Raw genomic sequence first — 12,228 nt, forward strand, 5'->3', positions numbered from 1 at the left:
TTTTCTGGAAAGGAGGATTTAAAAGAAACTCGAGACCTCTTTATGAGTGTCTTTGGGAGAAAATAATAGATGCAAAAGGACTTGTTAATGCAGCAGGACTGGGAAGGGGCAGAACCAAGAGAGAAAACATTTGCAGAAGCAAGAGCAGGGATCCAACAGGCCGCACACCTCTGGAATCAGTGGACTTTCACTCTGACTCTCAGTGTCTTCAGATTAAGAACAAAACTTTTTGATTATATATTTGTTAATTTGATCAAGCATGAGGTGAGGGGGAAGATGTGAAAGATGAGACTTGGTGAGACGAGACATGAGGAGCAGCTGAAGGAATTGGGGTTGTTCAGTCTGGAGGGGAGGAGGCTGAGGGGAAGCCTGACCACTCTCTACAGCTCCCTGAAAGGAGGCTGCGTTGAGGAAGACGTTGGTCTCTCTTCTCAGCTCACAGGATAAAAGGAAATGTTCTCAAGTTGCACCAGGAGAGTTTTAGATTGGACATTAGAAAGAATTTCTTCATGGAAATGGTGGTGAAGCATTGGAATGGGCTGCCCAGGGAAATGGTGGAGTCTCCAACCCATGTGGTATCTAAGTAGCTCTTAGAGACATGGTTTAGTGATAGACTTGGTAGTGTTAGATGATGGTTGAACTTGGTCTTAAGGGTCTTTCCCAACCTCTGTGGTTCTATCATTCTATTTATGGGTCCCCCATTAAGTAAGTACTAAAAGCCACAGAGCTGTGAAATGTTAGTTTAGGGAGCTGATGGAACCCACCACTGGCTCATCGGGACTTCACCCCTGGTTTTCCTTTGGCCTCCTTCCCAAATCCTTCCTTCCATGGACTCCACCCTGTGGCACCATGCAAAGTGGGCAAGCCAAGAGTAAAATCTTGAAGCCATCCACTGGAGGGACGAGATAATGCTAAGATTTTACCTGGTGTGTCCTCAGGAAGGTTTCCAGAAGGGAAAAGCACAGCAAAACTTTTTATCAGAAATTAGCCTGTTCTCCAAACCATCAGGTCCTCCTTTCCCAATTGAGTCACATCCCACCAGATGTCCCCAGAGCAGCCTGGGGAGGCTGGGACATCGCTCCCTCAAGGACAGTCTTCAGGAAACAACTTGCTGGGATTCAAATGCTTCTTTGTTTATGAAATAAAAGTCCACCAGACCTATCGCCAATTGTTTATGCAAAAGAGCACACTCTCATTAATGTTAATGGTGCTTTAGAGCATAAATCCTTGCTAATTGATATAGGAATGTATCCCAGAAGAGTTTACATTACTGCTGATTTAGCTGATAGATATAAATGCGTGAGAGAGAAATATTAGCATTCAATGTAAAACAATTAGGTTATAAACAGGGGCGAATGATTCAGAAAATGACTGCAACTTTCCACCTTCCTTTAATGGATAAAAAATAAAGTCTGCTAATGAGGAAAATTGGAGGGAATCTGAACAGAAGCTAATCACTGCTGTTACTTAGTATTCGTGATACGTCAGCAGGGCTGGGTCCCCATCTGAGGTTGGTGCAGAGGTGAGATGGACAGGAGCATCCTGCTGCCCACCGTCCTCAGCTCTCCCCACGGCTTTGTGGAAGCAGTATTTTAGGGTTACCCCTCCAGCAAGGCTGGCCACCCGATGTCAATACCATTGGCTCAAGATATGTGAATAGAGAATGATACAAGCAGCGGATAGATTTCCACAATTTAATATTCTTTTTTTTTTTTTTTCCAGATAATATAATGGCATATGAAAAGTGAGGCAGTAATGCAGTTCAAAAGAAAAAAAAAAAAAGCAACCCCCATCTCTCCTGGATCTTTCTGCCAAAGGCTGACATTACTGTAAGTTTGCTAAATACAAGCAGTCCAGGCATTTCCATAAAAATCTGACTGTGCAAAAAGTACAATTCTGTGGTAAATGTACAGCCGTAAAGGAATATTTTTTTTAATGTACTCAACAGTTTCTGCTATTAGACTCCCACTTAATTCATGGGTTTTGATGTGTTTTCCTAAAAGAAGGCTCAGATACAGGATACAGTAAGCCACTTGTCTTCCGCAAAAAGATGCTTCGACCTCAAGTGCTGAATCTCTGAGTATACCAAGTTTCATTTTTGCTCTAACCTATCCAGAATCGAGAGGAAAAAAAGTCACATACCAAAAAGAAGTATATTATTGTTTGTGGAAGAAATAGAGTATTATATCATTATATATTCTGATTCATATATTTTAGCTATTTCATACCATTTTAGTGCAAAAGCAAGCATGTTTGGAAAAGGATAGAAAGTTTGGCATTTTAGTATCTTTTGCTGAAAGTCACTGAAAGGTAAGACTTTTTCTCCCCCCACACTAATTTTCAAGGTCTCAGTTATGAGTGAAATATATCAACCGGATTATACATTTGCCTGGGTATGGTTAAAGACCACATACCCAGTAAGATTTCATATAACAAAAACGTGCCCAACCCTATAAACATTTTTTTTTCCATTTAATGCTCATAAAATTTTACAGACAACAGAATCCTTTCTTAAGCTTTATTTAAGAAATCAAATACTATTATAGTTCAATATATATAAGACACATCCAGTATTGTGTTCCTGATAGCAAGTGCATAGATTTTAAGATATCATTTTTATATTTTAATTTTTTTTATTTGTTACTCAGTAGCATGTTTCATGATCACACGAAGGGATATTCCCAGTGATTTTGCTAAGAGCATGAGAGAAAAAACAGAACACAGCAAAGTAGTGAAACTACAACAGAGATGAGGAACAGAAACAACCAGGCAAACTCTCAGTACAGTCGATTCCTGATAAGTGAATAATCTGATTGCTTGGTCACAATGCTTTATTCACTTATCAGGAATGATTCACACTACATTTTGTTAAACTGTTTTCCTTAGCCTAATACCTAAGAGTCACACTGGGCAAAGGCACACACACTCTGGCAGGCTATTCTTTAATCAGCAAGTCTTGTGACAGTTTGGTAATTTCCCATGGCGATACACATATAGCTAACAAAGAGACATTTTGCTAACACTGCAAGGTGCCTTACATAATTGAAATTAAAAGCATGCATTTAAGCAGGACAAACTGTTCAGCAGCATTGCTTTAAGGAACTCGTTTTTCCCCATTGTTGAAATTACAAAAAAAAAAAAAAAAAATCTGTCTCTTCCAGCCCTGAGTATTTAAAAGAAACTCAACTAAAGCAGAAGTTTTTGTTTGTTTGCTTTTTGTTTTTTTGGTTATATTTTTTGAGAGAAGAGCCCCTCACAAACCTTTCTTTCCTAGAATCATCAAGTTTGGGGAAAAAAAAAAAAAATATCCACAACAACAACAAAAATCCCAGAGACCAATTCTTAATTTATCATTCATGCAAGTCCAAACTTACTCAACTTAATCCACTGGAATCAACACAACCAGAACCAGGATCACGAAGCCTAGAGGTGTAAAAGACTCATCACGCAGCCTGACCATCAGGATCTGCTCCCCTGTCCTCTACAGGCCTCTCTGTAGTTTTGGATTAAACCTAGAGCTGCAGGAAAGGCATTTGCTTGCACCCCTAAGAACAGGCCCTACAGGACAACACTGGAGCTTGTTTGGGATGCACTAAGGGACATGGCTTGGTATGGGACTTGACAGGTCAGGCTGATGGTTGGGCTTGATGATCTCGAAGCTCTTTTCCAACCTAGACGGTTCTATGCCAGACTCATCGCCTCTATGCCTTCTGTGGAAAAGTTAAAAAAAAAAATTGCTGACTTTTTAAAAAGAAATAAAAAATAGTTCTAGCAATATTGACCAGGCCAACTCTCGAGCCACCCAAAAATTTCAAAACTCTTCCAAACACAGGAGCCAAGGTCATGGCTGCAAACCGCAGAGCACCCAGCGCCGTGCCCCGTGCCTGGGGCTGTGTGTGTGTGTGAGCCAGAGCCAGTGTGCCAGAGGGACCAGGGGACAGGAGACACGAGGAAGGAGTGTCCATTGGGTCTCATAAGAGCACTTTTAAGTGGTCTTCGATTCCTGAGCATCACAGAAAATGGGACAAAGGAAAGGGACATGGGCATATGGCTTGAATTCCAGAGAGCACTTCACAGTGCTTCTCTCTCTTCCTTGGGTTTGGTTTTTATTTTTTTTTTCTTTTTTTTTTTACTTTTTTTTTCCCCCTCTCCAAATTATAAAGCTTGTGATCAGACAGGAGAGAAGAGAGACTTCGTAAACCAGAACAACGGAGAATTTTTAATGCCTTTTATTTCATCATGACGGATGTGGGGAAGAGCAGAGAGGTTCTCGTGAGGAAAAAAATTATAAGAAATGAAAAAGTAAAATAAAAAAGCTGAAAGCCAACTTTAAAAAAAAAGAAAAAAAGAAGTGCTATGGTATTTCTTTTGCTCCTGTTTGAGATTTGTGTCATACTATTAGCCAATGCTGAGAATGATCTGCATTGTAAACCCACAGCAAAAATATCACCCGTTTGAACAACAGGAGAATTTTTTTTCCCAGAGTTTTGTTTTGTTTTGCTTTCCCCCACTGGCTTTTAACAGAGTCTCTCTGTGCTCACTTGGATCTTATTTTATTTTTTAAATTATGATATGTATAACTGCACCTAACAATCTCCTTCACCTGGTAGGCTTCTGCAGGCTCTCACAGCCCTAGTTAAGATGTGATTAGTTGCTAAGGAGTTTGACTAACACCATATGCCATCAGATTACTGTGCAGTTCGGAAGAAATCCCAAGGCTATATTCTCCTTTTCTTGAATGTTTCATACGCTTCTGCGAAGCGGCAGCACGGTGTTGTTTTATTTTTGAACGACTAGGAAGAATTGATCTCCATAATCCGCATTTTGCAGACTGACTGGCATGTCAGCAAAAAGCATTTCACATGGCTTCTGATTTCTCTGTGTGTTTGTGTGCATAAGCTTTTACAGTTATAGGCTCACAAAAGCTATCTTCCGTACGACTTCGCAGGAAACTCATTTAAGACGCTTCCCGCTCAGAATATCCAAGTGATAAGGCATGACTAGGGGGAGGGAGAGAGAGAAAAAATCAAAGAAACCATAACATGGCTAAAATGTACAAATCTTCTTTTGCCCCCCAATCAGATATTCACTTAGGTGGAATCGACTGTATCTTTTGTACACAACCAACAAATAGAGAAAAAAACAAAACAAAACAAAAAAAAAAAAAAAAAGAAAAAAAGAAAAAAAAACAGGAACGTGAAACAGTGAGGTGTGCAGATGTATTACCAACACATAATGACCACCAACAATACGAGACACAAAGTAGAGAGACAAGTATTAGGAAAATGGTTTAATATTGGAGACAGAAGCAAAAAACTGCATCACACAATAACATACGTTACAAAAATAAGTCTGACTGTTTCAACTACACGGTTATGTTCACAATGAGGACAGAAGAATCAGAAAAAACTCTGATCTAAACAGCAAAAAAGCAAACCCCTAACGTTTTAACTAATACATTTATCCACGCAAAGTGACCGAGTACTCCTAATTCTAATTACCTTATTGTGTAACTGCACGATACAGAATAAAAAGTGAAACTTACCGCTTTTGTTAAGACAAAATTCTAAACACTAGATATAAGCAAAGGGAAAAAAAGAAATCAAGCCAAAGTTTTTAATTCTCTAAACAAAACCAACTCTCTTTCTACCGTCCAGAAATCAAACTTGAAAATCAGTCATGATCGAGGGGGCCCACGAGAGTAAGCCACAAAAATTTCCATTTGTTTTTTAATCTCCAGTATAAAAAGTTCCACTGGTACAAAATGCGTAAGTACAATCAGGTTGTAGAAATAGGAAAGCTTGCTTTTTTTTTCTTTTTCTTTTTTTTTTTTGGCTCAAATTCCATCAAACAACAAAATTCAAATGCATCAATAAAACAGAAACAATACTCAAATGGTCTTACAGTTTCCACTAGATTGCATTAACTTTGGCTTTTCTCAGACAATACTTAAAAACTAGTTTGTAATTCTAAACAAAATGATAGTATTATTAATCTACAAACAACAATTCTCACAGCACAAAAAAAACACAAATACATAGTTTTGTTATTTTTTTTTCTTTTTTTCTTTTTTTTCTTTTTCTTTTTGTATGACATTATCCAAAAAGGTAATGAAACTACAGGATATTTTTTTTCCTTTTGTTAATTAGCACTTAAGATAATAAAAACAGAAACAGTAAAATGATTCCAGAGTAGCACAAGCCAAGGAACTGTAACCCCTATGGTGAAAGAAAGATGAACTTGTTACTCCTTTGAGGACTGCCATTTCATTGCAATTTGCTAATTTGTTTGAAAAAGAAAAAGCAACTAGTCTAGTTTTTTTATTAGAATTTTGTAAAGCAATTTCCCTTGTTTTTCTTCCTCTCCTATTAGGCCCTTGCACCCTTGCAGCTTTTTTTTCCATTCAATATTTTGAAAGAGAACTGGTAGATAATTTATCTCCAAGGAGGTGTATGTTTGGGTTTTCATTTTGGTACTCAATTTTTGGAAAAAATAAAAGAAAAATAAATATTTCAATATGGACCCATCTCACTTGTCTGGAAATACTGAACTGTTCTTCCTCTCCCACTGCTAAGTCAGTATCTCACGTAGCATAATTTGGGGCACCTGCCTGGGTCTGCAGCCAGTGCAGTTATACTGCCCGAGGACCAGAGACATCACCACTCTCGCCAGACCGGTAAACCCACAGGACAGACTAGGGCATCTAAAAAAGCTTTAGAAATTTATACGATGGGTACAATGAGAAATAATTAGTGAAACAGTCTAAACAATCCAAATGATGATCTCATATTATATATATATGTACATATATATAATATAACGTAAGTGAGATGATACTTTGAATATGCAAAATTGCTGCAAGTAGTACAAAATAGCCCTCAAAGGGTGTAGGAAGGCCCCAGCAGTAGTAAAAACATGTGAGAAAAGTATAGATCATTTATTTATAAGTGCATGTGCTATAAGAAGGAAACTTTTTTGCATCACTAGAGGCTAGTCCTTTCCATCCCAGGGCTCTACATAAAGAAGCATTTAAGTTGGGGATGAGAGACAAGAGTGCACCAGCTGATGTTGTTCATATAGGGCTTCATTTTCAAATTGAGATGGCATTGAATATAATCAGATAGAACTAGGAAGAAGATATGGCACTTTATCATCAGAAGCAGGTGCTGCTGTTCACACACATTGGATTGGCAACAAATTCGCTGTACTGGTAGCAAAGAACCGAATTTGGTTGTTGGTCACTACTTGTGCAGTAGAAATGCAATCTTACTAGACTTGCAAGGCCGTGAAAAGGCTACCAGCATCTCTTTTCTGGCTCCTTACACACAGCTTCCTCCAGCAAACACCCACATCATTCACAAATGTATTCCCATGGACTACTGGATGAGTAAAGTTACTCCTCTCTAAACGAGTGTCTGCAGGAGTAAGCCAATAGATCTCCGTTACAGCTAATGGCAGATAACATCAAACATTACAGTGTATGTAAACTTTATCCATAAAAAGTAGTTTAACTGCAGTGCACGCTAAATTTTCACCCAGGAAGATCTAGTGCATCTGATTTAAGCAAAAGTTCATTTATTTAAATTACAAAAATATTTTTTTTTTCTCCTCAAGGTTTTCAAATGGTGGATTTACCACTCCTCTCTGGGAGTGGTTCACACGATAGATAATTAAAGAATTGTTTTATTTTTATTTTATTTTATTAATACTGAATAGCATATTCCAGCAGCATATTAAAAGCTCTTTAAGAAAAGACAAAATCCCCAAAATCTAAAAAGGAAAACCACAAGTTAATTACTGTTTTAAATAATTTTAGTTATAGATACAGAAGAAATTTAGACAGCAGTAAAATAATTTTGTCCTTCAGATCTGCCCTGTGCATTGTTCTGATTTCAACCATGTATTAAATAAACCACAAAAAACTAAGTATATATATATTTATATATATATATATATATATATAAAAATAAACAGCAAAATGGTGAATGTATAAAAGGTATTAACACTCAAGACAGCTCTGGGTGGAAAGGGTTAAAAGTTCAAAACTTTCTCACCTTAGAGGTTTCCATACAATATGAAGAAAATACATTGTGAGGTTTGCTTTCACAGCATTGATGTGTGCAGAGTGGTTAAAAAAGTGAAACATGGGCACTTATACAATGTTTTACAAAAAACATCAAAGAGGAATAACAAACAATAACAATTTCAGGCAACAAGACCACAGGATAGCAAGTTAACAAACTTTTTAACCTCTTTTTTTCTTTAAATATTAGGGATTTATACAAAACACATAATAAAATACCCATGTTATCAAATTACTTCACACAAGAAACACACTGAAGCTCTAGGAAGAAAGTACCTTTGGAATTTGGCACTATAGTTTCACTGATTTTTTTTTTCTTTAAAAGAAAAACCGATCACATTTTGCTGAACACAAACACGTCTAAATTGTTCACAATAAAAAAATGACATCAATGCGTCACAAGCCAACACAAACTTATTCTGGAATATTTTTAATTTTTTTCACATGAAATTCTTTTTTTTTTTTAAGCAAACAACTTTTTTTTTTTTGGTTTTTTATTTTTGAATCTCGTTTTTGTTCTCGTTCTTCAAGTAAACCAATTTTAAACTCGCCTTTTATAAACATAGAACACTTAAGACCATAAGACTCATGATGAAACCACAACTTAATTCACAGAAGCACCAACGTAACACATTTTACAGTAACCTTTCTTCTGTACATTGAAACAGTATAAAATATAGGTAATTTCATGTGCATTAAACCATGGATTGTCTAACTGTGAGTCAGTTCAGCAAAAGGTGACACAAGTAGGTAGCATTTGCCCTAAAACAGGGTAAATATTTTCTTATACTAATCTACAAAAAGTGGTTCTATATATATACTTTAATGAGAAAGTGAGCCACCTAAAATGGCCTTATCAAAAAACTTTACACTGCCTGAAAAATGTAAAAACTATTACAGACCTCTAGAGACTTAAAATCAGACAGTTTTATTTCTCAAACTGTTTTGGAAGTAGTCTGTTAGAAACCAACATTCTGTGCCTCTGGACACATATTGCTATTGTCACCAGTGACCAGGCAGAATGCCAATCCCTGTATAATACTTTCAAGTCTGTTTTTTTTTTTTATTTTTTTTTTACGAAATGAAAAAACAAAACAAAACGAAACCCAAAGGAAAAAGAAAAACAAAAAAAGGAAAGAAAGAAAAAACATTTTGCCACAGGTTGTCTTTAAATCCTATCATTAATTTATCTAATAATAAATTTCAGTCTTGCGTGAATGCAGCAATGTTTTTTCACATTGACTTCCCAGAATTCATAGCTAGATGAGGTCACATGCAAATTTCAAAGGTCAAACTAGATCAAAGGTCAGTAGGAGAACCAAATATGATGTGAGGTCAGAAAGACATCAGAAACAATGACGGGACGATGAAACTTTTTTTTTTTTTTTTTTTTTGAGACGCCACAGGGACATGCTAGGCAAACGATGGGCTAACGGGCATGGAGATGTCTAGGGAAAAAACAAGGAAGAGGAAAAAAGTTACACAGAATCTATGCAGCACAAACAAAATCACTTTTATGGGTGCAGGAGAAAACTAATGCAAATCTTTTATCAGTAGAGTCTATGAGCTGTTCACACAGTTTGCATTAACTTACAATACTTGTTAACAACAGCACAATGGAACCCCAAAAGAATCCATCTGAGTGGAGTCAGAGGGAATGGATTCGTCTTTGGGGAGAAAAGAGAGGAAAGAACCAGTTTCTACGAACATAACATAAAGGTACGGGGAGGGAAAGAAAGGGTCAGAGAACTGAACTTTAAACTAGGTAATGGAAACTACGAACGAAATAACCAGACAAATACAAACAAGAGGATAAAAGCATGAACTGTAAAGGGTGTAGGGTTCAACAATGAAAAAGCGCCCATTCTTGGCACAATTACTCTAGAGACTACTTCAAAGGATCTAGCTAGCATAGAGAGCTGCTCTTTAGGTATCCAATAAGTTAACAATAGGCAATAAATAACTTCCATTATTTCTGAGGCAGTAAAAATTTTGTATAAAAATAGAAATGCTTTTTACAAATAAAATTTACAGGCCTGTGGCTTTCTTTTTTATTATTATTATTAAATTTATCTCTCAAGAAACATCAAGTATTGTCACTCATTTTATTTATTTTTTTATTTTAAACCCTGTAGCTTTAGAAACAGATCTCTAAATCTTTTTTACATTAATCCTTTCCAAAAAAAAAAAAAATCAACAACCAAGAACTTAAAAAAAAGTGAAATATAAAGACGACCAGTGTAAAATCAGACTAATATATAACAATACATTGTTTTGAACTGAGAAAAGAAAATCAAACCAAATCTTCTCAAAAAAACAAGTTGATGTAGTGGAAAGACTTGCTTCAATTTTTTTTTTTTGTTGCAAAATAAGTGCTTCAACTGGCATGAGGCCATTTTCTTTAACCTATAAACTGCTGGTGCCACCCTGGTATAATAGGATCCATCCATAGAAAACAACTTTTATTGTGTGCTAATGGCACCAGGGTTCACAGAGTTAAATTGCAAATTTTTCGAGTGTGTGTGTGTTGCTTTGAATTTCAAGACGTTTATTTTTTAAAAAGGAGATAAATTATGCTGCAAAACAAAATACAGTAACACAACTCAGTAATTACTTGGCGAGGAAATGTGAGCCAAGTGTAATAAGGACAAGTGGGGAAATGGAAGTGGTAACTGTAAAAACAACTGTCTCTTGGTGAAGGTTGGCTATATGTTCTCTCTTAACCCCCCTGCAGAGGACAGGTTTGCTCATGGGACTTACCCTAAGAAAGCTAAAATAAGAGCAGTAAGCATCTGGGGTTAAGATCAGTAAGGTTTGCTGTCATTTTTGGAGCGTTTCAGCTGAACCTTCAAGCGTTTCATGCCAATCTGAAAGCCGTTCATAGCCTGGATAGCAGCTTGTGCAGAGACTGGATTGTCATAGCTAACAAAACCTATGAGACACAGAACGGAGGCGGGAGAGAAAGCGAACTGAAGGTTAGAACAAATTTCAGAAGGCTTTTGTTAGGATTTTATTATTACTATTTATTTGACACATTTATTTCTCTTTCAATTGTTTAGTTGATCACAGTTTATATCCTACTTCCTCTCTTTCTTTTTCTTTCTCCTTTACCTTTACAATATTTCTTTTATAACTGGGATGCAGTTGTCCAGTTTTGGTGCAATGCAGTTTCCCAATCTGTTTTTTTATCCACCTACCTTAGAGACCATAGATATTTATCACTGTAACACTTTTCACTGTAATATTTACATATATCCCCAGCTATTCTCCCAGTCTACTGATGTGAAGCTGAAATAGAATGCCTGATTACATAAACAAAACCCAAACTTGGATGCTTGTGTGCATTCACACTTCCGAAATGTAAGCTCATGAGCACTGGTCCTGGGTGGTATTAAACAGTCATCTCCTTGGGCCCAGACTGGGACAGTTGCAATATTAATATTTTGTATTTTTGCAGCTCCTTCCAGTTCAAGATCTCAAGGTACATTAAATGTTAATTAATTCAGCCTCTTGGTCCCAAAAGGGGTATGCAAGGATTGAAATTAAGCAACATGATAAAGAAGATGGCAGGGCTTGATGAAAACTCCATATCTTCTGCTCCTCAGTTGTTAGCACTAACCGGGGGGGATAATGCTTGCTCAGGTAATTCAGAATGGCTGGCCTGGCTCAGCTTTCTTTTCCCCGCGAGACTGAAAAAGCTCTGTTCATAATGGACTCAAATCTCCCTGATTCCGGAAGCTCAAAATTCATTTTCATTTCTGGGCCTCCCACTTGTAATTGCAAGGCTCGCCTAACTGCTGCTCTGTCTCTGCTCTGGCTAATTACTACTGCATTCCAGCCTCCTATTATGCATTGGCTTTGCAATGCTCCCTCTTCTTTCCACTTGAATTTGCTTTAATACATATCCCTTCACCCTGTTAAAGCATGGCTCCCACACACTTTGTTTTCAATAGTAACACAGAACCTTCTCAACTGCTCTCTTCTATCAGCTTTCTTCATTTGTGCTTAGTGCCTGCATCCTTTTCTGATTTAAACCCTCTTTTTACTGTCATTTTAACCTGCTCTTTTATGGCTCTTACTTACCTTGCACTGCTGCCCTCTTTCTTCTTCAGTGTCAGAGTGATACACTTTCCTCATTGTAAAGA

At 37.0% G+C, this 12,228-nt stretch overlaps 2 protein-coding genes across 12 annotated transcripts in view; one reads left to right on the forward strand and one right to left on the reverse strand.

The window, feature by feature from the left end:
• USP6NL (USP6 N-terminal like) overlaps positions 1-12,228 on the forward strand; it is a 210,373-nt gene that overhangs the window by 159,306 nt on the left and 38,839 nt on the right. The window lies entirely within an intron of this gene.
• CELF2 (CUGBP Elav-like family member 2) overlaps positions 1,681-12,228 on the reverse strand; it is a 375,872-nt gene continuing 365,324 nt past the window's right edge. For all 10 annotated transcript variants that reach the window (XM_065743745.1, XM_065743742.1, XM_065743743.1 and 7 more), the window contains 2 exons: positions 10,844-11,015; positions 1,681-9,531 (listed from right to left, as the gene is read on the reverse strand). In XM_065743745.1, the coding sequence (XP_065599817.1) occupies positions 10,888-11,015 (128 nt within the window). In that variant the 3' untranslated portion in view covers positions 1,681-9,531; positions 10,844-10,887. The remainder of the gene's footprint in view (positions 9,532-10,843; positions 11,016-12,228) is intronic.

This window comes from Cyrtonyx montezumae, unplaced genomic scaffold (genome assembly GCF_038088225.1).
Source record: "Cyrtonyx montezumae isolate F1298 unplaced genomic scaffold, pur_monq_1.0 scaffold_3, whole genome shotgun sequence".
Taxonomy (NCBI): Eukaryota; Metazoa; Chordata; class Aves; order Galliformes; family Odontophoridae; genus Cyrtonyx; species Cyrtonyx montezumae.